Source organism: Diplotaxodon limnothrissa, linkage group LG14 (assembly GCF_057381915.1).
Source record: "Diplotaxodon limnothrissa isolate DT_005_m linkage group LG14, D_limnothrissa_male_GT1.1, whole genome shotgun sequence".
NCBI lineage: Eukaryota > Metazoa > Chordata > Actinopteri > Cichliformes > Cichlidae > Diplotaxodon > Diplotaxodon limnothrissa.
In genome coordinates this window covers 1,335,332-1,363,078 of record NC_140609.1, presented here as the reverse complement: position 1 = coordinate 1,363,078, position 27,747 = coordinate 1,335,332, and the positions used below count along the sequence as shown (strand labels likewise).

General features: G+C 42.4%; 3 protein-coding genes and 1 non-coding gene across 4 annotated transcripts; 3 read left to right on the top strand and 1 right to left on the bottom strand.

Moving 5' to 3' along the window:
• Positions 1-235: 235 nt before the first annotated feature.
• On the top strand, positions 236-16,759 carry LOC146618192 (uncharacterized). The gene is made up of 6 exons (XM_085371390.1): positions 236-362; positions 9,263-9,337; positions 9,484-9,495; positions 9,609-9,728; positions 11,114-11,253; positions 15,980-16,759. Exons 2-6 carry the CDS (start codon positions 9,271-9,273, stop codon positions 16,181-16,183), a joined length of 543 nt encoding a protein of 180 aa, XP_085227516.1. The 5' UTR covers positions 236-362; positions 9,263-9,270; the 3' UTR covers positions 16,184-16,759.
• On the top strand, positions 977-1,082 carry LOC146618193 (U6 spliceosomal RNA). The gene has a single exon (XR_014906817.1). It is a non-coding gene; the product is annotated as a U6 spliceosomal RNA (small nuclear RNA).
• On the bottom strand, positions 16,239-24,227 carry sdhdb (succinate dehydrogenase complex, subunit D, integral membrane protein b). Its single transcript, XM_085371391.1, has 4 exons — positions 24,166-24,227; positions 21,246-21,356; positions 19,542-19,692; positions 16,239-18,040 (listed from the first exon to the last, which is right to left on the bottom strand). Exons 1-4 carry the CDS (start codon positions 24,212-24,214, stop codon positions 17,875-17,877), a joined length of 477 nt encoding a protein of 158 aa, XP_085227517.1. The 5' UTR covers positions 24,215-24,227; the 3' UTR covers positions 16,239-17,874.
• A 950-nt stretch (positions 24,228-25,177) lies between these two features.
• timm8b (translocase of inner mitochondrial membrane 8 homolog B (yeast)) lies at positions 25,178-27,431 on the top strand. Its single transcript, XM_085370937.1, has 2 exons — positions 25,178-25,400; positions 26,279-27,431. Exons 1-2 carry the CDS (start codon positions 25,299-25,301, stop codon positions 26,444-26,446), a joined length of 270 nt encoding a protein of 89 aa, XP_085227063.1. The 5' UTR covers positions 25,178-25,298; the 3' UTR covers positions 26,447-27,431.
• The last annotated feature ends 316 nt before the right edge of the window (positions 27,432-27,747 follow it).

Genomic DNA, 27,747 nt, shown 5'->3' with positions numbered 1-27,747 from the left:
TATATTTATAGGCAGTAAGCAGTACATAAATTCAATCAAGTTACAATTCGACGTGAACTGGTTTGAGACCAGAGAAAATGAAACAAGAAATAGGATTTTTTTTTCACTTAATCTCATTCCTTCCTTTTTTACTTCCGCCGTTAGACTTGAAAGCCCCGCCCTGCTGTCCGTCTCTCACACACAGAGAATGTGTGACGCTGTAACACGTTGAGGGAAAGAAACATATGAAGGCACAGTAACGGGGTGAGGTGCAGCTTTCTCCTCCTACAAACGGGCTCATTTCTCTGCCATTCAAAGGGAAGTAAGCGCAGACCTTCCGAGGACAAAGACAACTTCTGCAGGTTTTCAAAGCATCTCCAAAGGTATGTGATGGTTCTATTTATGGTTGAAGCTGCAAACGTGACTGGAAGGCGTCCGGTCACAGTCGTGGCGAAACGTAAATATGCATGCTATTAGTGTTTTTTTACTCCGAGCTCCGTGACCGATAAACAGGAACGTCACGAAGCTTTCGCTGTCTAAATTCGGACTATCAGCTGAGGTTAATGGCGGACCACGAAACATTCACACACATGTCGAATAAAAAAGCATTTTTGGGGGGCGGAGGGTTATAACACTGACCCGAAGGAACGAATCCTAAACAGACTGAAGTTTGCTGAAAGCTGACTTTATGGGGGAACTTTTGTGTGGCATTATGGGTCATCGGGCTCGGCATAACAGGCTTGTAAACACGCCTTTATCTTCTGTGATGCTACGACACGCGTGAAGAACCCGCGAGGAGGAATCACCTGAATGTGTTGTGTTATACAGCTGTAACACCGGGCGTCTGATGACTGCAGCGCTCTCACTTTTCAAAGAGGCAAAGATACTGCCTTGAGCCAACTTGGGGAATAGTATTAATAAAAGGTGATGGCTGAGGGCAGAGGTGGGCTTGACCACTGTGGGTGGGCACTGGCAGAAGTAGATATGGAGTGGAAGTGGGCTTTGGCAAGCGCGTACGCTAAATTGGATATGATACAGAGAAGATTAGCATGGCCCCTGCGCAAGGAAGTGGGCTTGAATACTCTCAGATGGAAAACATGATAAGGTGATAAGGTCTAATATATTTCTCTCTCAGTGTGGTCTTATTTGGCAGCGGTTAGAACAGAGGTGTTTCGTCAGGACAAGTAGAGCAAACAGTACTCGCCCTGTCAAATCTAAACATAGATACAAATGAATGCAACAAAGGAATTTAGGGCCACATTTAGAACACATATTATCGATCATTTTGTGAATAAAGCTGTAAGTCTATTTCAAGAAAAAAGTCCAAATGTGGAGATCACAGTTGTTCCAAGACAAACAGCCACGGCTGCTGTACCCTCTATAAAATGCCTTGTATAGATGAGTTAGTGAAACAAATTGATCCATCTTCTTTATTACACGAGGGTTTAAACATCAGTATCCTTGCATCTGTCCATTACCAGCCCTTTCATTTCGTACAAATCCAGCCAACTTTTCCAAATTTGTGTGCGTATTCCTTCTGAGAAGACGGCAGCTCTGACCATGTCTGCTCTAAAACCAGGCAGGTTGAGCAGCTGCTCAGATTATCATCTATGAGAATAACTGAATGTAATATGTTTAACCAGCGTTTAATCCCCTGTAGATATTGACTGTTAACCACACTACTCAAGCCTTTTAATTTAGCATTTTTTTCTTTTTTAAATTAATATATTTTAATATACTTATTCTCCTTTAGTCTCAGCTGACTGCAGGTTTCCCCAATTTTTAAACAGCCCATTTGTATAAATACTGAAACTAGTTACCTCACAGCACATTGTTAGTCAGTGGGCTGGTTTCAGTCATTATGTAAGTGTCCTGTTTATAAGGTTGGGGAAACCTGAAGAAGTCACCTGGATGAGTGACGAAACGTTTCTCCCGCTGAAAGCGCTACATCCAGAGAACAGAATCAACCTTTGGGGATGGTGTTTTATTGCTTTCTTTCGTCTCTGTTTGACTCTCTGTACCAGTGGATTAGACACCTATAGTTGTTTATTTTGGCATCGCCAAAGCTAACTTGGAATGGACTTGAAATTCAGGATAATAAGAGGACAGGCGTGCCTCATTGTCTGAAGTGTTTGAACTTTGTGAAGGCTCTCTGATGTCACTTTCACTTCTTACAATTGATACAAAATACTTTAGTCTATGCACTGACCTGGCCTTTACAGCATGGCTGATTTATTCTATCAAGGTGACCGCTAATGCACATTAATGACACAACTTAACACCTGCTCATCCTGTGGCCTGATGCATTAGACCTCAGATTTCTGTATAGTTTTTTATTTTATATTTATATCCTGTTCATAGCCTGTACACAGCTTGTACTCACTACAGCCTGTACATACTTATAGTTATAGAATATTCACAACATACATCATACCGTGTACATTATAACATACCATCAATCAATCAAAATTTATTTATATAGCACATTTTTAAGACCGAAGTACACCAAAGTGCTTTCCATTAAAATCGCAGTACAAATAAAATCACAATAAAATATAAATTACAAATATATAAAATATAAGATAATTACATAATCTAAATACAGAGCCAGATGTAAATTACCCTAATTCGCCTTAAATGCCAGATCAAACAAATACGTTTTTAAACGTGATTTAAAAGACTGAATGGAATCTGACGCGCGAATATGAAGAGGGAGAGTATTCCATAGCCTGGGTGCAGCAACGGCAAAGGCACGGTCTCCTCTGGTCTTCAGCCGAGACCTAGGTTGCACCAAGAGCAGTTGGCCCGATGATCTTAGTGCTCTCTGAGGGCTGTACAGACAGAGGAGATCAGCTAAGTAGTCAGGTGCCATATTGTTTAAAATTTTATAAGTAAACAATAGAATTTTAAAATCAATTCGATATTTGATAGGAAGCCAGTGTAAATTTTTCAGAACAGGGGTGATAGAGTCAAACTTTCTAGTGCCGGTCAAGAGACGTGCTGCGGCATTCTGGACCAGCTGCAGACGCTGCAGAAGAGAAGATTGTAGACCCAAGTAGAGTGAGTTACAATAGTCCAGTCTTGACGTAATGAAAGCATGAATGAGTTTCTCCATATCTTTGTGTGGTATGTAGGGTTTAGCCTTAGAGATTAGGCGTAGTTGATGAAAGCTAGTTTTTACCACAGTAGAGACCTGTTTGTCAAGTTTGAAGGAACTATCCATGAAAACTCCAAGATTCCTGGCAGTATCAGTAAGGTAGTTAGCAACAGGCCCAAATGTGCCAGTCAATTGTCCCAGAGGCATATTTCGGTCAAAAACAATAATTTCTGTCTTCTTTCCATTTAAAGTAAGAAAGTTACGTGATAACCAGTCCTTGACATCACTCAGACAGTCAAACAGAGGATGTGGTGAGGATAAAGCATCCCCAGTCAGGTGAAGGTAGATTTGAATATCATCAGCGTAACAGTGAAAAGAGACATTGTGTTTTTCAAAAATGGAGCTCAAGGGCAACATATAGAGAGAAAACAACACAGGACCCAATACCGAGCCCTGGGACACACCACAGCGGAAACGGGCAGAAGAAGAGGAATATTTTCCCATCGAGACGGAGAACGACCTCTCAGAAAAATATGATTTAAACCAAGATAAAACATTTCCTTTGAGGCCTACTACATGTTCCAATCTTGCCAAAAGGATATCATGATCAACCGTATCAAAGGCTGAGGTCAAATCCAATAGTACTAAGACCGCAGAGCGCCCAGAGTCAGCAATTAAGAGAAGGTCATTAAAGACTCTTAGTAGGGCAGTTTCGGTGCTGTGACGCGGTCTAAATCCAGACTGAAATTTATCACTTATACCGTTTCTCTCTAAATAGGTCTGTAGTTGCCGAAGCACTATTTTCTCTAAGACCTTTGACATAAAAGGAAGTTTAGAAATCGGCCTGTAATTAGCTAAAATGTTACGATCAAGGGAACTTTTCTTGATGACAGGTTGCACGACTGCATGTTTAAAGACAGTCGGAACATAGCCAGATGACAGTGAGAAGTTCATTAGAAATAAAATACAAGACTCGATTGTATTCAATGCATCCTTAATGATACGAGAGGGAATAATGTCGTGCAAAGAATTTGAGCTTCTCAGATTATTAATTATTTCCTTTAAAGTAAAAAATGACACAGGTTCGAACTGTTGGAAAACCGTTGAACATTCAGAAGCTGGGGCTTGATTTACTACCAAAGAATGTGTGGCCCTTAACAATGAGATTTTATCTATAAAATAATTTAGAAATTTTTCGCAGAGGGCCGGGGAGGCACCCACTGAAACATCCGAACAGGGATTAACCACTGAATTAAAGATTTTAAACAGGACTCGAGGATTATGGCTGTTATTCGCAATAATGTTAGATAAAAAAGAAGTTTTTGCCATTTTGGCAGCCTTCTGGAATTTAGACCGGCTCATATGCAGGATGTCAAGGGACACCTGAAGTTGATCTTTTTTCCATCTTCTCTCAGCTCGACGACATTCACGTCTAAGAGCGAGGATGGATTCATTTAGCCAAGGTTGGCGTGAGGTTTTACGGCGTCGAATCTTTACTGGAGCCACAGTATCCAAAATAGAAGTACATATAGAGATGAAAGAGTTGACTACGCCATCAACCGAGAGAGGTGCATTACTGATGTCTTCATAACCAAAAGAATTGGCAAAGGCCGCAGAAAAAAGAGCAACAGCCTCAGAATTAATCGGACGTGATAGGCTCGGTGGACCCTCAGAGTTCAATTCCATATTGCATGACTGAACATCAAACATAACTGGGAAATGATCCGAAATCCCAGCATCATTGATGTCTGTGATGCAAATGTCCAGTCCATACGACAATACCAAGTCCAGCATATGCCCTTTAATGTGGGTTGATTTCCTCACCCACTGAGTGATATTAAAAGAGTCAATAAGGGCAAGAAAGTCCTTTGCCAATAGGTCCTCCTCGCAGCATATATGAATATTAAAATCACCACAAATAAGTACACGATCATAACTTAAGAAAATAATTCCTAGAAGATCAGCAAATTCACGGATAAAGTCCTTGTTGCGCTTCGGAGGTCGATACACCACCGCACAGAGGGTCTGGGGGGAACCGGACAACTCCAGTAGTTGTACTTCAAAGCTGGAGTGCAAGGTGGGAGGCAGTTGCCGCACTCGGAATTTACTTCTAAAAACCGAGGCTAGCCCTCCACCCCTGCCCGCGGTCCTAGGAGAATTAAAGAAAGCACAGTCCAGTGGAAGAAGTTCCGAAAAGGAAGAGGACTCACAAGGGCGAATCCAGGTCTCTGTTAAAAACAGGACATCCAGCCTTGATGCAAGAAAAAAGTCATTTACAACGAAGGACTTGTTCACCAGTGACCTAGTGTTTAGCAGTGCCATACGGAGCGTAGCCTCGTTGACGCTACTGGGAGCACGTCCCAGCCGACGAAGATTACTGTAATCCACACCTCCTCCAGAGGCCCGCTTCCAGCTCCATACAGGTGGACACTCAGCTGGTAGAACCGAATGGGCTTGCTGGCCAGCATAGCGAATCCATCGATGACGACACAGTCTGAAGGTATGCTGGGAGGGCCACAGGTTGTCAATAATGGAGCAGTAGCCAATCACTCCATGTGCTTTTAGGTAAGCTTTAATACGAACGCGAAAACCACTCCGCTTACCCCGTTTCCTATATCGTTTCTTGTGCGGTGTAAAAAGAGGCAGGTAATCCGTGCAGGCGGAAGTATGTGGTCGAGGCTGGGAAAAATTCCCTAAGTTCCAATATAGATCCGGCTTTTTGTGATTCAAGGGTCGAAGATTTAAAAGAGTTTGTCGATCATAGGCAATCAGGGCAGTAACATCCGGAAAGCATATAGAAAGTAATAAAACAAAGAGAAAACAACACTCAGGAAGACGGACCCAAAGACGGCTTGCCGTGCACACTGGCGCCATCTTGGAAAAGTAAGGACCCATTTCTGTAATATACTCACATATCTATATTATTGTTAATATATATTGTAATTAGAGCTGAGCGATAGAACGATAACGATATGTGTTGCGAAATAACTTTTCCTCGATAGAAAAGTTAAACTATTGCGTCTGTGAAGGTTCTCAGTCAGCAAAGAGGCACAGAAAAGAAGACCAGACACCAGCGAGGGAGGATAAGAAGGACAGACGCAACAACATTGTCATCCCCTATGTAGCCGGCGTATCAGAGAAACTCAGGAGAGTTTTCTCCAAGCACGACATCCCAGTGCATTTCAGACCCAGCAACACGCTCAGACAGAAACTGGTTCACCCGAAAGACAAAACGCCAAAACACAGACATCATAATGTGGTGTATGCTGTACAGTGCAGCGAGGAATGCCCAGACCTCTACATCGGAGAGACCAAACAGCCACTTCACAAGCGCATGGCACAACACAGAAGAGCCACCTCCACAGGACAAGACTCAGCAGTCCATCTGCATCTTAAGGATAAAGGTCACTCTTTGAGGATGCCAATGTTCACATTTTGGACAGAGAGGACAGATGGTTTGAAAGAGGAGTGAAAGAAGCATCTATGTCCACTGTGAGCGACCATCTTTGAACAGAGGCGGGGGTTTACGACACCAACTCTCTGCCATCTATAATCCAGTTTTGAGATCCTTCCCAGACGCCTTAACGCCCACTCACATCCTGGGCCATCTGACCTCAGGAATTCGCATGATAAGGTGGGGCCAGGTTTCACAATGAACTCACCCGAAACTCTGGCTGATTGGGACCCACACCCAGTTTCCCACCTTGGCTCAGGCGATTAGAGGATCATCAGGGGGTCCTTTTGTCCCTCTGTGGGGGGAAACTCCCACTAGGTTTATATCTGGGACTCTCCACCATTTGACCTTAGAACTGAAGAAGCTTCTCGGATGAGAGGTGAAACGTCTTCAAGCAACTTAAAGAAGTCCAGATGCTTTTCTTTGCAAGCTCCTTTGACTTAAACTATTGCGATAGGCCTCATCTCTCTTGTCCTCTTTAAAAAAGAAAAAAAAGAACAGCCAATCCAAATTAAGTAGCGCAGAGCCAAACCAATCACAGCCGTCACGTCACGTGACTTGTTATGTGCCGCACATGTGTATTTGTTTGGGAAGCAGCCAGCGGTAATGGAGGAAATGAGTGCGCCGACTAGAGAAACATCAACCGAGCGTGACCGAAGGTTACCGAAGAGAAAACAGTTGACGGTTCCAACGCCGGAAGAGCCACAGAAGTTCTGTAGTGTGAAGGTATTTCTGCTATTTCAAGTCTGACAAAAACAGAGTAGCTGCACTGTAAATGTGCCGAAAGCAAGTCTGGAAATACAATAAAGCGGTGCAGCTCAGTCTCTGACTGGAAGCGCTGATTCGTCATTCGGCTTTTGTCAGACTAAAGTAACTGTTAAAACTGTTTGAAAAGCTCAGCTATACAACAAGGAGAGATTGAGAATTTCCTTTTAGTTCTCAGTTTATTTGATATTGACAAAAGTCAGTTTTGTCTGTTCTTCTGTAAAACAAACTAAGATTTATTTTTAGAATTAATATTTTGTTTCTAAGTGGAATTGACAATTTAGTCTGTTTCGTTTGTTCTATTTTGAAACTTAAACGCTTTAGCGGCTGCCTTTTGTGTAGTTTGCAATATTTGCCTTTATTTATCTGAAAAAGTCTCATGTTCCTTAAGTACATCTACCCTGTTGAACTTATTATGGGAAATAAATATTTAAATAAAAACAAGCTGCTGATTATTTCACATTTTACTTGTGAGCAACGGCACATTTAAATCTTACAAATATAGTTATTTGGCTGATATCGTGATAGATATCGTTATCGCCTGAAATGAAAAAAACATCGTGACATGAAGAAATCTCATATCGCCCAGCTCTATTTGTAATATATCTATATCACTAAAGCACTTCTGGATGGATGCAAACTGCATTCCGTTGCCCTGTACCTGTGCATGTGCAATGACAATAAAGTTGAATTCTATTCTATTCTACCTCATCACTGTTACTAATAAAGTAGCAAAGATCTTTTGAAGGAATGCTGTTCATGTGTCCAGAAGAGTTCAGGAAACTTGGAAAATAAATGCTAAGGTTGTGCACCTTACTAGGACTTTGTTTTCTTTCTTGTCACTTATTTGTATAGTGCTCTGTGCGTGTTTGGTTGCGATGAGAAGAAGTGACATTCCCCAGAGTGAGGTTTGTAGTTCCTGTTCTCTAGAGGAGTGATGTATCTCTATTTTTACCTGGCTGTATTACCATGGTAACATACTCTGAGCACATAACCAGGTCATGTCCAGAGTTTTTGTTTAAACTTGTCTCCAGGTGCCACGTTTCACTGCTTCTTACATTTCAAGTATTTTTAAAGTACAATGTAGATTCTTTTTTATTTCCATTGTTGGGGAATGCATTTTAAAAGAGCAAGCTGGTAACTCGTCCATTACTGAAAGCACTGAATGAAGCATGGCATAGCTCCTTCCTACTCTTAATGAATTTTAGGCCACAGGTCACATTTACCTGTACAGTTATTCTATGCACTTTAAGGACTTTCTTTATCAGCTTTATCTTTGTGATATTCATGGTCAGTTTATAACATCCTTTTCCCTGCATGCTGCTAGATACAGTTACACTAGCTGCATGTGAACATTTTTGCAGTCAAAGAACTTTGACTTCAACATCTTCAAAGACGTGTGCAACAGAAAGCGATCAAGAGATTAAAGCATGCAACACATCACAGCACATATCATGTTTGAAAGTTGCCACAAAACGAAATTCATGAGACCCCCCCTTGGTGTCTGCTGCCCATATCCTGAGAGGTTATGATACTGTGTGTAGACAGGATGCTGATTGGTTGAAAAACTACTCAGAGCAAGAGCAGCGTTCACCACAGAGGGAATGAGTGTGTCAAAAAAGAGTCAGCAGAGAGACCTTGACAGATGGCAGTGGACAGTTTTCATCGTTTTTAACACTTTCCTTTACTTTTGTGCAGCTAAGATAAAAGAGCAACCAACATTTTTATTAAAATGTGTAAACATGATGCAGAGCTTTGTAGAGCCAGAGCGCCAGCTGGTTATTGAATGGATTTTCAAAATAAGAGCGAGGTCCACTGAAGTAATGGATGGATGGAAGCATGGATATTTGGTTCTTGTGTGTAGACAGCTGTACACAGCGTTCAGCACAAGTGGCTTTGGTTATAAATGTTTTTAACTAGGATTTACTGTGCATTCATTAACCAACAAAGGACTGTGTTTGTGTTAGTCTACCTGATGGCGTCCAGCAGCTGCATCAATGTTGAGTTTTTGGATACAGCTGAGGATTCCTTCTACTTTGAAGGTAAAAGGCATTTTATACTTTCTCAGTAGTTGCGCAGTCTGTACATTTAATCATGTCATTATTATAGGTTAATTATGCAATTATTTAAATTTTATTTCTATTGTCTTTTTTTCAAAATGTGAACGCGTCCTCTGAAAATCTAAAAGTGGCTTCACCGGGTAAAGGATTTTAATATTTCTCTTTTTTAATTTCATTTTAGAATATGATAGCAGAGTAGTATTGTGAGGCGTGATGTGAAGCTCATCGTCGTGTTGTTCTCTCAAAAATACAGATTTTGAGGAGGATAATTTCAGAAAGTCAGGAGAGTATCATTGGTCCATTGAGAGCAAGAACGGTGCTGGATACCTGATTTTAAACCAAGAAGACACATTCGTGCTCCAGACCTGCTGTGGTAAGACAGAGTTCTTGTTGTTATGGTTACTGACTTTTCAGCTCAGTTTGGTTGAACTTGGCAGGCTCAGTAGGTAGAGTGGTGGCCCCATGATCAGAAGGGCAGGGGTTCGATACCCCTGAACAAAGGTACTGTCCCTACACACTGCTCCCCAGGTGCCCAATAATCAATATCAATAAAGTATTCCAAAAAAAAAAAAAAAGAGCTTATGCGCTAGCTTCTTCAACATTGTAATTGTTGAAATTTTTTAAGAATAAAGCAACTTGCTGAGAGAATAAAGCTGTTGACGCATGTTGATGGACATTTGTCTGCTTAGTCAGGCAGGGCTGGATCAGGTGACCCCAAATCCTCCCTTAATTACATTGCAATAGGCCTCGGCTGCTGGGGCTTCCCGTGATGCACGATCTCCCGTGATGAGCGTTTCTTGTTCATTCAGTAATGTAAGTCGCTAATGACTTAATGCACAGAGATGTATAAACACATAGTGAGTGAGAAAGGTGACTGAAGAAGAAGTACTCGATGCATCATGCAATCGCCCAGCAGCCTACACCTATCGCAGCATAACTGTTAATAAAGTAAAAAAAAAAAAGGGTCAGCACGGTGGTTAGCAGTGTCGCCTCACAGCAAGAAGGTCCTGGGTTTGAATCCACTCTTTAGCCAGGGCCTTTCTATGTGGAGTTTGCATGATCTCCCGTTTCTGTGTGGGATCTCTTCGGATACTCCGGCTTCCTCCCGCAGTCAAAGACCTGCAATTAGTGGGGTTAGGTTAAACGATTATTCACACCTATATGTGAGTGGTTGTGTGTCTCTGTGTTAGCGCTGTGACACACTGGTGACCTGTCCAGGGGGTACCCTGCCTCTCACCCTGTGGCAGCTGGGAGAGGCTCCAGCTCCCTGCGACCCTGAATTGTTTAAGTGGATGGAAGTAAAGACCACTGACTGTACCTTTAAGTGAACAATGCATTTGTAGAACGACTGCAGAGGTCTACACTGTGGAGCGGAAATGATTACAGCAACCAGCAACATGACCAGCTGCCTCTGCAGTGAGTCTCTCTCAATGTGGTGGAATTTCAACCCTAACATGTAGCTAAGTTTAGTGTTAATGTGAGTCCCAAATATAATAGATATAATAATACCATATGTCCAAATCTGCAGTCACTACAGCTGCTGCCTGTCAAAACGTGACCCCAGGATTTTAAATTGGTCGGTCCATTAAAAGCTGAACAAATAAGTTTGTGGAGCGCTGCAGTTTGGTCCTGTTTTGCACACAGAACAAACTGACACATATAGACGAACAGAACAGCAGGATATCATCACCTTTGTTCTTTAAAACAAGACATAGCTGAATGACATGCTGCTCTTGCTTGTCCTTGTTTCCTCTTCAGAGAAGAAACTCTGCATCTGGACCTATCGGAGCTCTACTCTAAACAATAAGGAAAAGATGCCAGTCATGATATATACCCTAAAGAATGACCAGACAATGGTGGTATGTTGTGAGGAGCACAAAATTCAAGCTGTACCAATGGTAAGTACAAGAAATCACGAGTTGGTTTTAGTGCACTCGCAGTTATTCTGATATTCATCTCATTTCACATTAAAAACAAAAAGATAACATCTGTACTGGAAGCATTTTGCTCAATGCGTTGAAGCTGACATTCAAAGTTAATCAGCAGTATACTCTTATCTCTGTGGTTTGGCCTGTGCTGCAGAAAACTGGGCAGTCTGATGGTTTAGAAAATAATAAGAATCCAGTGTATCAGTAACTGTAATTTTACTGGCCCATAAAAACCTTTTTATATTTTTAAAAACAAATACAGTTTAATTAATAAAGTTCATTTTTATTCCAAAACAATGTTACCAAAGCCTTGAAAAAATGGGATCTACTGCACTCCATGCCCCCTTTAGATTCACCTCTGCTCGTTGCAGGTATATAAAATGGGATGGCTGCCGGCAGCCTTCAGCAAGCTGCCTGATTTAAATATTGCATCACACAAAGTTAACAGTCTGCTTTCATTTTAGCTGCTGTAAAGTTACTGAAGGCTTTCACTGTGTTAAACGCTGACTGGCAGCTACATACCTTCTCTTCATGCTGGAACTTGTTGAACAGGTGGTTTGAACAAGGCTTTTCCCCAATAACAGTTTAGATGGTGATTACAGGAACAAGTGTTGCTGTTAGATGCTGGTAAAACATCTTTCAGTCCACCTGATTTCCACCTCTCTCTCTCTGCTCCTTGCTTTGAAGAACAGAGTAACATGAGTTCAGTTTACGCTTGACTCATTTCATTCTTTTGAATTACTGGATTTTTTAAAGTCAGCATAAAGATCCACTTTGACGTTCTGTTATATACTGATCTCCCAAACCCTACGGTCACGGCTGGGGCAGCAGTCGTGTGGAATTATTTAAGGACCCAAAACGCAGGCACCTCCGAAGTGAGCAGGCTTTATTGAGGGAGGTGGAACAAATACACAAGGCGAGAAACAGAACAGAGTAACCTCAACTGGGAAAACTAAAAAGCAAACCTGAAATGATAACCGGACAGAGACAGAGACACGCAGACAGACGCAGGGAAATCACTCAGAATGACGGAGGACATGAACGCAGACAAACCAGCAACAGGAGAACACACAGGGCTTAAATGCACACAGCAGTGATCAGGGGATGGGAGACAGGAGGGAAACACAGCTGGAAGAAATCCCATCTGATGAGACAGGGGAAACGTAAACTGAATGCACCCACATGAGACAAGGACTTTCAGAATAAAACAGGAAACTAACAGACACAGAGGACCTGAGAAGACACTGAACTTAACAGACTTACAAGCAGACACCGTGGACAGACGAGGGAACACAGGCAGGCATAAAACAAAAGACATAACAGAATAAACAAGAACATAGGATGATATAAAGAAACACCAAACACTGAGTCGTCAGACTCAGGACCATGACACCTACAGCAATTTTCAGAATCATTGTGATAGGAGACTTAAAATTACATACTGATAATCTCTAACTGCATAGATACGGAAATGTATCTTAACATTGCAAAATCATTCACTTTTGGTGCAACATGTTGGTGAGCCCACAGTGGATCTGGATTTTGCTCTTGGCCTGTCAGCTTTCCTCTCTAATCTCTATCTACACCTCATTTTTCGGATGTTAACGATCTAGTTAATTGGTTTAATATTCAATGTTTATCAGTTCTGGACTGTGGAGAACTGATAAAAGCCAGATTAGCGCCAATCTTTCACCCTGGAGCACCAATCACATCTGTTACCACAGAAGAGTGTGCAAAAGCTGACCACAGGTAGAAATCACTGATCTCCATGTTCACTACCTCCTCCTGCTTAGGAGTTACTACCCATGTTCAACCAGCTCTTTAGATGAATAAAACCATCTTATTTTACTAGTTCATTTAACATTGATTGTCATCGTTCCTGGTTGACACCATCGGCAGACTCACGAATCCCGCTTACTCTGCTTTCCATGCCTCCATGTCTCCTTGATATGCCCACTTCTTCCTCTTCAGCCTACAATAACTTTCCTAAATTCATTAAAGAGGTTCTATCTGACATCTCCCCCGTCTTCACTTTATTATAAATCAATCTATTTCTTCACTCCAGGTTACTGTAAAATAGTCAGCATCTTCTCTCAGCTTATTATAACCCTCCCTGCTTTCCACTGTTTTAGAGGATTTCACGCCTAATTCACAACTGCTTTCAAAAACATTTGGCAAAGTTGTCGCTAATCACGTCGTCCTTCCTGGGGTAGTAATTTGTCCTTGACCTGGCAAAAAGCAAAGATGAAATCCCGAGGTCGCTAACGTGGAGACTCCCACCACACCTAGATATGTTGTCCATAATAATTATAAACACAAGTGGTGACAGGGCATCCCTGACGGAATCTGCCACCTATCAGAAACAAGTCCGACTTGCTGCCGGCAATACAAATCAGGTTGTACAGGGACTGAAGGCCCCTAACAACGTGCCAGATATCCCAGACTCTTAAAGTGGATCAGACCACAAACTACACCCCACCATAAGGATGTACTTTTTTTTTTAACAAGTACTTATTACACTTTGTCACAAGAGTTGGGAGTTGGAAGTCCTAACAGAAATAAAATATGCATATAAATTATATCAGTATTGAATGTAATGCGGTTAATGCTGCCTGATATACAAATATATTACCAGAAGTATTGACACACCCATTCAAATCACTGCATTCAGGAACTCAGCCACAAAGTGGTAGGCCACAGAAAATGACAGAGCAGGTTCAATGGATTTTGAGGCATATAGTGCCTCCAAACTTCATGTGACTGTCAGATTAGCTGAAGAGCAGTGTGTAGAGAGCTTCATGGAATGGGTTTCCATGAAACGTCTTGATGCAGGCTCAATCATCCGGCTAAGTAAATCCCCAAAAGTTGATTCTGTTCATCTGGACGTAGAGTTTTCAGTCGGAGAAACGTCACAATGTGAATGGTACTCATGGCCATTTATCAGTGGTCTTTGATCAATGGTCATGAGACTTTGCATAATTAAGATTAAGGAACTGACCTCCCAGCCCATTATTCCTTCAGTGGGCTGGTTTTAGTCATTATGCAAATGTCCTGTTTATAAGATTGAAACCTGCAGTCAGCTGAGACTGAAGAAGTCACCTGGATGGGTGACGAAACGTTTCTCCCACAAAACGCTACGTCCAGATGAACAGAATCAACTTTTGGGGGTTTCCATGAAGACGAAGGAGACTGTGGAGTGGGGTTGTTGTCCACGATTGAGTCCGGCACCTTAGTTCTAATCAAAGGAACTTTCACAGACATCTCATCCAAAATGAGTCTCTGACCTCACAAAGGAACTCTTTAGCATGCCAAGACATTTTGGACATTTCAGCGCTCTTAATTTTGTGGGAACAGTTTGAGGATGACCCTTCCTGTTCCAACATGATTGCACAGCAGTAGGATCCATAAAGACCTTGCTGAGGGAGTTTGGAAGAACTTGACTGGCATGCACAGATTTCTGACCTCAACTTGACAGGACACCTTTGGGATAAATTAGAGCAGACTGTGAGCAGGCCTCATCAGCATTAGTTTCTGGGCTCACAAATGCACTTCTGGAACAATGGTAAAAAAACAAAACAAAAAACAATTCCCACCTTAATCTTGGGGGTAGCTGCTATAGCTGCAAAGAGTTAGCTGACATCATATTGAAACCTATGGATTAAAGGTATGTGTCAATTCATAGGCTGCATCCTTCGAAGACAGAGTGCGAGGCTGAGAAAATGGCCGTACCCTGTACCATTCACAGAGAGTTGGGGAATGTTGGGGAATGGCTGCAATCATCTTTCAATGATGAGGATGTAACATCCTGGACAGGGAGGAACGCCGTTTTGAGCGCCGAGTCAAGGAGGCCATTTACGTGAAAAGGGAAAGACCATCTCTGAATGGAGGAGGGGCCTAAGGGTACATCTGTCACCATCTTACGCTGTGATTGCAGCCATTCCCCAACTCTCTGTGAATGGTACTCATGGCCATTTTTTTGGTTTTGGTCAGTGGTTGTTGATCAGTGGTAATGAGAATTTGCATAAGATTAAGGAACTGACCTCCCAGCCCATTGTTCCTTCAGTGGGCTGGTTTCAGTCATTATGCAAATGTCCTGTTTATAAGATTGAAACCTGCAGTCAGCTGAGACTGAAGACATCACTTGGATGAGTGACGAAACGTTTCTCCCACAAAACGCTACGTCCAGATGAACAGAATCAACTTTTGGAGATTTACTTACCTGGATGATTGAGCATGCATCAAGACGAAATTCTGGGATAGGTTTGGCCACGAAGGATACACCCGACCCATCCTTCAAATTTTAGGAGGTGACGGACGCATTTGTTGGCCGCACTTGGAGCAGCCTTCGTCGCCTGGCTGTGACATAATCGGCCTTCAAATGCAGCCTCTGAAGGATGCAGCCCCTTAAGAATGGGATGTCACTCAAGTTCATATGTATGTATGATAGCAGTTGAGCCAATGCTTTTGGCAATATGGCGTATATTATACTTTACAATCATGTTTCATGTGTAAGTTGATCAGGATCAACCAAACTGATATTAAGTGACAAACACATACTGAACATTTGATACAGTAAAAACTTCAAAAGAAAACAACAGTTTAATCTCCACGTGTGAAAGGGCCACTATACTTGATCTGCAGTGCGTCAGGATGACACAGGGATTGTTACTCTTTTTCTCCTTATGTCTGTCCATAGACGCCCCCCACAGACATCCCTGGAACGACTCACAAGGCTTTGTTCTACCAGACGCGCCTTTCTGGAACTAACAGGTTTAAGTTTGTGTTCTCAGAAGATCCCAACAAAGCTCTTGGAGTTGTGGATGAAAACGGTCGTTATAAACTGACCCTGCTTACTGAAGGTGACGATGTTGACATGAGAGTTGAGTTTGAGCTCAATTAATTAAAGAAGTTGTCTAAATAATGAAAAAAAAGTCATCTGACTTGACTGAATGCAGATATCCGATGTAACAACTTCTTAAAGTCATAACTCAGAGTCACTTTGTGATTTAAATGGAACAAATCTGATCTCAAACCATTTGGAACCTCAACATGCTCCCTGTTGTATCATTCTAAGGTTACAATGTGTCCATCCATAAATCTTTAGTTAAAGGCAGCTTTGAAATGAGTTTTATCTCATTTGAGATTTTGTTAGTATTCAGTTAATCATTGAATATTGTGAGGTTGGACCCATGCATGTTTGGTTTGGGCCCGTGTAACCTCAGATTGAACCCAAAATTAGAACTATAAGCTCATACAACAATCTAGCTATTAGCATTTGTACATAAGAATAAAGGCTTTGTACTTCTTTCATTGTGTTTCTTGTTTTGTCATGAGTGGTGTACTTCAAAGAAAGTTGAAAACGGCCAGGCTCTGTTAGCATGAGCTAGCTCGACTAATCCCCGTCGGAGATGACGGGTAAGACGACAAACACGTCAGAGGAAATCTGTAAATCCTATAAACATAAAAGGCAACACCAGCGCTGTAAAGTAGTCGAGACTAATGTGAGATGAAGTTTTCTGAGGAGACATTATTAATATTCGGCCAGTGTAAAAGGTTCAAATGGAGCCGTGGCACGTACGCACTCGGGGTCGACATGTATACTCTATAAGCTCAACATAACCTGCTAACCCATCCACTGCTCCGTAGTACACCCCAGCTGAGCCTTGATGGAAAGAACAGAGTGACGCCAAATGTGGAAGCTGGAATAAAACATGTTTACTGCACAGGTGTTGTGACATCACACTCACTCCAGCCAAACACAAAGAAGTGCTGGTGTGGAAGCTGCATGCAAAGACTGTACATGTGTACTGTGTATAAGTGCATGTTCCAAGATTAGAATGTAATGGACTGCCATATTAAGTCTTATTTTACTGATTTAGGATCCAAATAAACATTTATTTTAAAGCCTTTTTGTTTCTTTGAAATTTGCAGATTGCAGCAGAAACTGATTCACATACAAAGTATAACATGACCCCATAGAGACGCAGTCGTGTCCTGTTCCTGCCTCGAAGGTTAAAATAAGATTTAGCCAGTCTGACCTTTATTAAACCTTCAAGCAGAGCATTAATAAAGCTTCATATAAGCACACGCTGTCTGCTCCTACAGCAGAGCCCACGGCTCTCTGTACAGCCGCAGCGTTGCAGGGACAGCCTGGTCGCAATGACACTAAAACACTAGGTGGGGCATGGAAATGGTTTTCAAACAGGGGTTAGTGTGTGCTGCTGATGATAGTGTAAGAGAAAAGGCAGCATGTGCACACACTGGAAGTAAACATGTTTAAGAGATCAGCCACACAAAGGACGCAAATGAGAAAGAATGAACGAGAGCTCAGACAGCTGTATTCCATAAGACTTGATCAAGTCATGGCTGTGTTGTTAAAACATGTTTGTAGCGTAAATTTGTTCCACGGTTACTCAGGAACAGCCCAATCAATGCACAAAGACAAAGCTAGAATCAATGAACACAAACACTTTTGAATCAATGAAATATTGTCAAAATGATATTTACAGAGAACACACTGATTTCGTTTGTTAAACACGCAGCCAGGACCAGTGTTTCGGTCTTCCTGAGCGTCCCGGCCCACAGTCATATTCACTTGCTCCAGAGCAGGGCGACAGCTTTGCATATGCCCACGTCGTTGTAGTTGAAGTAGCAAAGACCAGTGAAGGTGATCGTGGACAGGAGGAAGAGAGCCGCGTTGGCCATCTTGATCTTTGCGTCCCCGTGAACGTAGTCTGTCAACACCTGCCCGAGACCCCTGCAACAACACAGGCAGAGGAAAAGATGAGCAGCCAGTGAAGACAGAAGGCCTCCCTTTGCTTCAGCAGGGTTACACTGAAGCGCTCTAAATGACTGCACAGCACACATGGAAAATGTGCAACCAGTGTTTCTAAACTTGACCATGACAGTAATGCATCAACTACTGCCCCATAAACGTGCTGACGTTTCCACGCACGACGCAACATCTGAATGAACTGTGTGCACACGTGATGACAGCCAGGAGCCTCAGCCGTCACGTGCACAGAGTTCTCGCTCTGCAGCCTGACACACTAATACTGGAGATTCCAGCTGGGACTAAAGTAGGGCTGCTCAATTAATCGAATTTTAATCTCGATTACGATCTGGGCTTTCAACGATCGTTAAAAATGACTGAGCCGATTATTAGCCCCTCCCTAGGCTTTACTCTGGCGCTGCTCCGTGTGGCAAATCGAGCGCACCTCTCTGCATTTTGAACACGTGTCACAACAATTAAGAGGACCCGAGGGAAGCTCGGAAAGCTAAGCAGAAGTTATTAGGAGAGGAGAGTGACTGCTGTTGGTTGAAAAGAGAGGTAAAAAACCTTCAGTGGTGTGGAAACATTGTGGGTTCAGTCAGACGTGGATCAAGTAGACACAGTGTGTAAACTTTGCTACAGTAGCTGCACCACAGAGCAACACTGCAAAGTTCACTAAACACAGACGTTTACATTTTTCATTTATTTCTTATATTGCAAACATTTGCACTGTTATCAGTATTTGCACTATTTTATATTATTTTTTAAAGTCATTATTCAACACATTGTTATTGTTAAATAAATATCGTCAAATAATCGAGATCTCAATGTCAGTGAAAATAATCGTGATCATCATTTTTGCCATAATCGAGCCGCCCTAGACTAAAATGCTGCTGCAGTTGTCCAAACCTTTAATTTTTTTAAAGAGATTTGAGATCCACGTTATAAAATATGATTTCTGAGCTGCAAAATCTTCATCCAGTGACAGTCACAGTAACAGCTCGTCTTATGTTTGAGCCATTCAGTCTCTAATTAACCAAGCTAGCTAAGCATAAGTGTCTCCAATTTGCATAAAACAACTTATATTTTCTGTTGTAATACTTATGTGACCTCCAGGGTAAGTATACCATTTAAATGTACGTTGATAAAAACCTGCATGATGGTCAATAAACAGAGAAACATTGTTCGTGTCAATCATACACAATCACTGTACCTAATAAACCAGCTCTGTATTGAGAGCTGAATGAGGAAATATTGTTTCTCTGTCTCAGTCATAAATGCAGCCTGGACAGTGTCCTGGTATTGTGACAGACTGGCGAGAGCTTATATAGCTTTCAGGAAGTGAAAGCTCTAAAAAAAAGACAGCTTAGCGTTACTGTTCAAATAAAACACAGGCGTCAGGAATATTTTACCTGAGGCTTGCGAATATTTGCAATAACATTTTAGAAACAAGTGAAACCAGGGATCAGCTGACTGCTAGTCTTACCAGTGTCCGTGAAGGGTCAGGGCAGCAGCCAGAGAGTAATTGATGACAGGACCAGGGTTGAAATAAGCGACAGGGCCCATGGCCAGCAGCAGCACGCTCAGTATTCGCTCTGCTGTCCAGTGCAGAGAGGCCGCTTTGGAGGTGGAACTCGCTGTGAAGCAAGATAAACTGCAGATCATCAGAAGGCCGAACAATGTGAAGCTCTGAGCAGACTTCAATCTGACTCAGTCACATGCATCTCAAATTCTACACATGCCACTGGAAAGACCGGGTCTCCTGCATATTAGGTTTGGCTACTTCACTGAGCTGCTTGTGTCTTTACTGAACATCTTTCTGCGATTATTTTTTCAGTTTTTTGTATCTAATGTTGCACAAATTGTAGATAACAAGTATGGTCAGTAATCCATCAGCATCATTGGCAAGCAGTGAACTTGGCACCAATCTGAGGGTGACAACGTCTGCAGCTCTGCTCTCACGTTCAGTTTGTTTAAGCTGCACAAACCAGACGTGGAGCTGTGACACTGTCCTTGTATCGGCATCCAAGTAAATGCAGTTTTAAATGATGATTTTATGGTTAAAAATAATAAAGTCATCATTAATGCTCAAAAGCCTCTAATGTGGCTGAAGCGGGCATATTTCTCTTATCTCTCTCTCAGCAGGACAGGAAAACTGATTGTTTCTTCACTATAACAAAGACTGGAAACCTTTCTGTTATAATAAGATAAGCTGGAAATCCACATTGTTACAACCGATGTAGAATTTAAGGGCGATACAATTTAAACACCTGAAATTGTGATATATTGGCCAAGGATTTATTTTCTTTATCTTGCTTTGCACGTATTAAGTGCCTTTGTTGAAAGACTCACGGTTGGTGTTACGCAGCGTTACAAATGTGAAACTGATCAGATATAAGGACTGGAGAGACAAAAGAGCCAAAGAAAAACTCTGACAAAAAGAAGGAGGACTATCACTCACTAAAGTAAGAAAAGGTGAATCATATTCTGGCTCAATATGAACGTATTTTTACATTTGAGCAAAAACAGAAAGAAGGCTCCTTCATTCTGGACCCACATCGTGGGTAAACCACATGACCTCCAAACAGGCCAAAATGTCACCGCCTGTGTTCATGTGGAAAAAAACGCTGTGTGCACACGTGAGGGCGAAACCATGAAGATCCAAAACAGGAACCAAAGCGATCCTGCTCCACTTCAGACACCTGTACCTGCTGAGCGGTTGCCAGGTTCGTGACCCTGACCAAGCCCGACTGTGACCACGATCGCATCAGGGTTGTTCCAGGCTCAGTGATGACTGCGTGTGACACAATCGGCCTGCAATGGCTCCTCCTTTCGCCCTCGGGGTGTAGCGCTCCATTCTGCTTCTCTCTCGCCCTCCATTAAGATTATAGTTAATGCAAAACATGTCTGAACTAGCCATTTTCTGCTCTTGGAAAGCTAACCAGCTCCTCAGATGCCAGGACCGCCCCACTGGACCTCCACTGGTGTTGAAATGTAATGTGTGTCACACACGCTACACTTACGTTGAGTCAAAAGTAGAACATGTGCAGCTTAGAAAGCTTATGTTGATTTAAGTGTGTCAGAGCTGATGACTGCCACAGAGGTTTCTGAGGTTGTGGTATTTAAATAATCTACGTGCACCTCTCGTTCTGTACAACACCTGCACACAGGGCGCTACGTCAACACTGACCCTTCAGATTCTGTGACGAATGAATCCTCGCCGTCAGCAGGTTCGGCTGCTCCAGGTGTTTGTGGGGTACAGCCAGCGGCCTGACCAGCAACGCGCTTTGATAGAACAGAGCTGAGGAGAGAAAACACAAAGTCACAAACACATCTGGCTGCTTTACTTTTCCTTTCCTCATAATGTTGTGTATGTTTTGTGTGTGTTCAGTTTCTAAATTTAAAAAAGGTACTTTCTGGATTTGCACAATGCTGAATTTCACCACAAGGGGGCGGGGTTTCACCAGGCAGTGTGTTGACATGTTTTCAAGTGTATGACGTCGCTCCTTTAACCTAATTATTTTTAAACTCCCATCTTTTCCAAGAAGCTTTGCCTTTACTCAAACTTCCAACCTGTTTATTTCCTGAACAGTCCCACATTTGTAAACAAAACGCAGTTGTGGGTCGCGGTCATGAAAAACCTGCCTAATCTTCTCTGCTAACTCCAAACAGCTTATTCTGCTGCCCTATGTGACTGGAGATCGGCTGTTAGCAGTTTGTTCTTGATGGTGTGGGTAGAGAGCCAACAGGCAAACCGTCCTGCAAACCTTTCACAGACTGCCTACGTTTCCAAGGCTGCGTTCACACTGCAGGCGAAAGCGCATCAAATCCGACTTTTGTGACCCTCTGCGACCATCTATCCGATCATGGTCTGACAGTGTGAACGGCACAAATCCGATATTTTCAAATCCGACCTGGGTCACTTTGGTATGTGGTGCTGAATCCGATACATATCTGATGTTTTAGAAAGCGGCTGCTGTTTGATGGTCACGTCGCATTAAATCCGTCTTTTACGTCACTGACACAAGACAGACGCCGATTATCAGCGACGGAGAAGACATCGCGAACGCTTCCTGGCCATCCAGTGAAACTGTTGGGAAGACAACGTTGGAGAAACGTGAACATTTTTTTGTACTGTATTTTTTTGTACTGGTGGCGATCGTGGCTCAAGAGTTGGGAGTTCGCCTTGTAATCGGAAGGTTGCCGGTTCGAGCCCCGGCTTGGACAGACTTGGTCGTTGTGTCCTTGGGCAAGACACTTCACCCGTTGCCTACTGGTGGTGGTCAGAGGGCCCGGTGGCGCCCGCCAGTGTCCGGCAGCCTCGCCTCTGTCAGTGCGCCCCAGGGCAGCTGTGGCTACAATGTAGCTGCCATCACCAGTGTGTGAATGTGTGTGTGAATGGGTGGATGACTGGATATGTAAAGCGCTTTGGGGTCCTATGGACTAGAAAAGCGCTATACAAATGCAGGCCATTTACCCCTGATAGATGGAACATGGCCTTCAATGGTACCAGGGCTCACTGCAGATAACACTGCATCTTAGTTTGCCCTATGGCATGGACCCTACACAGATCAGTTAAACGTGGTGTGGTTGGAGCAGAAACCAACTACAAGAGCAGTGTGCATGCTCGCAGGTGCTGCTAATCAGGCATCTGATTGTCATTGCATGGGTTCCTTGCTCAACAAAAAAATGTATTTTCCTTACAAATATGGTACTATTAAAGGTGAAATAACTGGTCTTCCAACATCTTCAATGCCAAGAAGCACTGTTACAAAGAAATAATGACCCAAACCAAATTTCCTTACTTTTGATGCCAAATGTATTTTTTAACCTCCGAGGACCTGGTGTCCACACGTGGACATCACATGTTCTCTTGTCTAGACCAAAATACTAAATTCTGCTCTACATGGGCCTGATATCCACTTACGAGGACATTATACTGCCACTCTTCTATTAAAATTTAAAACAAATGTCCTCATATGTGGATCTCATTTTTCTCATAAATAAAAAACAGCTATGACAGCTGGGATAGGCTCCAGTGCAGTGCTTCCTACATGTCCTCCATTTCAATACTGTACATTCTCCCAGAACACCACGAGTTTTAAACTGCGACACATCACACACAGTTAAGGTAAAATAATTAGTGGTGTCTTTACTCTAAGAGACTGTCCCCTTCAAGCTCCATGGAGCATTGGAGCATTTCCCTTTGTGCACAGCAGCACTGTGTTAATGATCTGCTATGTCACGTAGATCTGAACTGAAAAATATAAATGAATAAATGAGGAACTGAAAGAAAGCGTTGTGTTTTTAATTTAATTAAATAATAAATGCTTTTTTCCTGGCACAAAGGGGGATGACAACAACAGCACGAACAGACAGAAGAAAATATTGGCGTCGGTCTGGAAGTTCACTGGTATTAGCTCACAGTCTCACAGTCAAGATCAAGCATTTTAAGATCTGCTTCACAACGAACACTAGCGGAATTTAATCAGATAGAATGAGCGTAATTATAACTATCACACACTGTATATAATTCTTTAAAACGTTTATATTTTCTTGTGTTTGTTATGAACACATGAAGGCTATGTAATAGTGCGATTACAGCTGGAAATCATCCACACAAACAGCCAAACGAGAGCAGCCTTACCCTAACGCAAACTTTACTGTGCTCTTTAAAACGTCAAAGGAAGGGAGCCGATTTCTATTTTACTTTTTTAAGAGGCCTGTCATTGACTACAAATCTTGCAATTCAGGTCTTTTGCCTCCTTTTTCCTTCGAAGTAATAATTCTCCAACTTCTGAATAATCTTTGGTGGACAGTGCTGAGCGATAACGCCGCGGTCCGACAGCGACTAGCAAAGCGGCCTTTGGCACTACTCATACCTGCTGGCGCTGGCCACTGACAGGTAGCAATAAAGCGGCTAATACTGACAGCAGGATGCTTCAGTGAAACCGTGATCTTGAAAAGTCTGCAGCTGGCGCCATTTGTTCGTCTACGGCCAACACTCGACTTCACTTCCGTCAAATCGGCCTGCTGTCGAACTGCGGCCCTAAAGTAAGCACACATGCTTAGAACAGTCATAAACCCCGGAGAGAAGCAGCGCTACTCACGTTTAATTCCTCTGCGGCACACAGAACTCAACCTGACGATGGCCGCCATGATGAACAACCAACCAAGGTCACGGCAGTAACCCGGATGTAATCCTGTCGACGTGGCGTCACAAAGATTGTGGGTGTTCGAGATGATCACCTAATTATTATGTATTTTAAATAAATACCAATAACTAATAATAGTATTATATGGTGTGCTATGTGGACTACAACATTTGTTTCATTCCTATTAAGTGTCTGTTTTTAGAAGGTGGTCAACTGTGGCTGTACAAAACAACACAAGAAATAAATGAATCTAAAATAATTAATACGTTTTATTTATATTATGGTTTTATATGTTTACAGATATTTTCTTTTTTTATTAAGCTTTATATTTTGTGTTTTTGGTTTTTAAACTATGGACATAAAGTTTGACAATAAATATCGACTGATCGAATTGCAGCAAATGATATAAAAATGTATGGGAAGCAACTAATTGTTTTTCTTAATTAATTTCTTAATTATTGTAGAACCATCTGCAGTACCTCTTCAATGTCAACCTTTTATTTTGTTAAAACAATGATTTGCTGACTGACTGTTTTAGTCTTCCATACTCGTGGAACATCATACAATTAGAAAACTAAATGCCACCAGAGTCCTCTGAGAAATGTCTGCAGAGACACAGGCATGTTTGTGATCAGGTAAAGAAGACATAAATGTGTTTTTACTGCGCTGACTCCACCACTACAATTCATTCATACACACTTTCATAATTAAGAGGTAAATTAACAGCACCAGTGTTTTGTTTGTTGTTATTTTATTTTCTGACTTCTTTATGTGAAAATAAACTGAGTTCTCTGTAATCCTCATTCCTTCTATAAAACACGTCTCTACAGCTGGATGTGAAACATGCGTCTGTACGCTAATAACCGTACCGGTCGGTGTTTGGGGGGTTGCTGCTCAACATGAAACATCTTTGCACGCGTCCTTTGTTGCGTCGCATTTAGCGCGTCAAACAACGCAAACAGGAAGCGCCGCCGTCTGCAGGGCACCGTGTGATTAGCGCTGTTTCCCAAACCGCGCCGGTGGAAGAGAAGGTCACCTCTGTGCTTGAGCAGTGCTCGGAGCTCCTGTGCAGCCGACGGGCAGAAGACATGGACGGCTTTGATAACTTGAGCGCGTCGGAGAAGGCAGAGGCGACGCAGCTGCAGCGCATGATCGCTGTCGAGCAGCAGAAAGCGCAGTTCCAGGCTCAGGTCTGTAAGAGGACGGGGGCTGACTGTCCTCCGACAGATGTAGTTCATTGCACGACGTGATCTGACGTCTTACACGTGCTTAGTTGACCGTTAATGTCTCTGTACAAGAGACCAGTTTGTATTAGAACTGGACATCACACAGCTGGAAGAACATCTGCTTCTTGTCCAGGTGTTTCCGCGTTGAAGAACATAGAGTTAATATATCCTCTAGATCCACATGCTGAGCTTTGTTAACCGTGGATTCAAAGCTCGGCGTAATCCAGTCAGTACTGTGTGTGGTTACATTGCAGCTTTAAAGATGATCATTAATCGTTTATTTGACCTTTGGTATCGCTGGGATAATTGGTGGATGTCCGAAATATGGAGCAGGTTAGCTGAATCACTAAACAGCAGATGTATAAGAAAATATGATGGATGTGGCTGTGGACAAATTTATTAAGGGGCGCTTCACAGCGAGCCGTGCTCCATAAGTGATAGACAGACCGAGTCAGTGAAGGAATTGGTAACCATCGTTGTGTGGAGAGCAGTGCACGTTAGTTGCTCCGTAGACAAGCATCCAGTGTGGCAGCTGGTAACCTTTCCCCCTCTCATTCTAAATAAACATTCATAGAAGCAGCTCTCACAACCATAACAGGCAGAAGACGTGCGTTTTTAACTCCATGCACATCAGTTCTGTGATTGATTTAAATAGTTTCCTGTACACACAGAAACATGCTGTCTTCTAGAGTCCGGCATGAATCTTGGTTACATGTGTTCAGTAATCAGATTTCAGCCTTTTCTTTTTTAATAAACATTAACTGGCATCAGCCGCGATGCTTCGACATTCTATAAATAACACTGAGCTGAATCAGTTCCCGTCTGTGTCCTGTGGTTTGCAGGTGCACAGTTTCACCGACGTCTGCTGGGATAAATGTGTGGACACTCCGGGCTCAAAGCTGGACTACAGGACAGAGACGTGCCTGGTGAGCTGCGTGGAGCGATTCATTGACACCACCCTCAGCATCACCAACCGCTTCACACAGATGGTGCAGAAAGGCACTCAGTGATAACGCACCGCAGTCAGACTGTATTATGTTTTTTTTTATTCCTAACTTGATGGGAGATGACACGAAGAAGACTTTGTGTACGTGGGTATAACAGCTGGCGTTTGAGAGATGATGAGGAACTCTTATGGGGGGAGGGGTGCAGTCATATGATCAAACTGGAGGAAGGAAGGGAGAGGAAATCTGCAAGCCTGGAGAAGTCTGGTAATAATAAATCTTAAATGTTTCACCTGAAGAAACAATGTTGCCTGATGTTTTTTCCCTTTCATCCATCTGAAACTTCAAGATTATTATTTACTTTCCTAAACGACATCTATAGAGCTGAAAGCAAAGGCTGGGCAGCTCCTCGCTTGGCACCTTCTGCTTTCTCTTGAAAGCAGAAGGTGCTTCTGCGTTATGTTCTGATCAATAGTAGACGAGGAAAATGATAGAGAATTATAATTGTTATTCTGTCAGTGCATATCGCAGAGGAGTCTGAGTCCACTCAGTCTGCTTTAAATACTCGATTTCAGGACATTTCTCTACTCCTAGAGTTTTATGTCAAAAAGAGAGGCTATCAATAATCATTTCAGCACTCGAAAAGCTCCACTCAGGTGAAAATCTAATGCCATTAGAAGGGAGGTGGGCTTAGAGGAGCAGTCTGGAGTTAGGAAGAATTCAAACACTGTCTTTTTTTTATCCAAACAGCTGCATAAATGTAATGGAGTTGTTCACTTAGAATCTAGCACCAAAAATTCAGTGTTTGCATTAATTATATGTTGAGTGACCTGCAGCTCCATGCACATGTTAAAAAGTAACTGCAAAGAGCTCATCACAGCAAACAGGCAAACTGTGCCGCTGCCAGGAGCTAGTCTGTTAGTGTTCCACCACATTAAATATGAACCAGCCGTTTTTCATGCTTACATCTTTTTACTTCGAGTCATACGCTGACAGGGAAAATCCAGAGATTTACTTTGTGGTTCAACATACGTGCAAAATGAAGTCATGAAGTACCGTGTAGATAAAATTAAATAAAACATAAATGAATGAATCACAGGGCTCTGTCCATTGTTCATCCACTTTTTCTGCAAACAAGTTTCAACGTAATGTAACATAGAAAGATTTCTGCACTTAATCCGACTGAAACTTGGTATTTAGACACAGGAGGAACTTTAAGAGCGAAGCGCTGCAAATCTGATCAAAGTGCCTGTAATAGACAAACCTTTTGTCTATCAATTAATAGATGCACATCAACAGTACATTCGTAACAGAAAATAAACATCACACTGGAGTGACTACTACTACTAATACTACTGCCTGTTATC

Excerpts from the sequence above, each read along its gene's own strand:
- timm8b (XM_085370937.1), top strand. The coding sequence starts at position 25,299 with ATGGACGGCTTTGATAACTTGAGCGCGTCGGAGAAGGCAGAGGCGACG. Across the intron at positions 25,401-26,278 it reads AAGCGCAGTTCCAGGCTCAG|GTGCACAGTTTCACCGACGT; the intron begins GTCTGTAAGAGG and ends TGTGGTTTGCAG.
- LOC146618192 (XM_085371390.1), top strand. The coding sequence starts at position 9,271 with ATGGCGTCCAGCAGCTGCATCAATGTTGAGTTTTTGGATACAGCTGAG. Across the intron at positions 9,729-11,113 it reads CGTGCTCCAGACCTGCTGTG|AGAAGAAACTCTGCATCTGG; the intron begins GTAAGACAGAGT and ends TTTCCTCTTCAG. Across the intron at positions 11,254-15,979 it reads AAATTCAAGCTGTACCAATG|ACGCCCCCCACAGACATCCC; the intron begins GTAAGTACAAGA and ends GTCTGTCCATAG.
- sdhdb (XM_085371391.1), bottom strand. The coding sequence starts at position 24,214 with ATGGCGGCCATCGTCAGGTTGAGTTCTGTGTGCCGCAGAGGAATTAAA. Across the intron at positions 21,357-24,165 it reads GTGCCGCAGAGGAATTAAAC|CTCTGTTCTATCAAAGCGCG; the intron begins GTGAGTAGCGCT and ends TTCTCTCCTCAG. Across the intron at positions 19,693-21,245 it reads TTCGTCACAGAATCTGAAGG|CGAGTTCCACCTCCAAAGCG; the intron begins GTCAGTGTTGAC and ends CTTGCTTCACAG.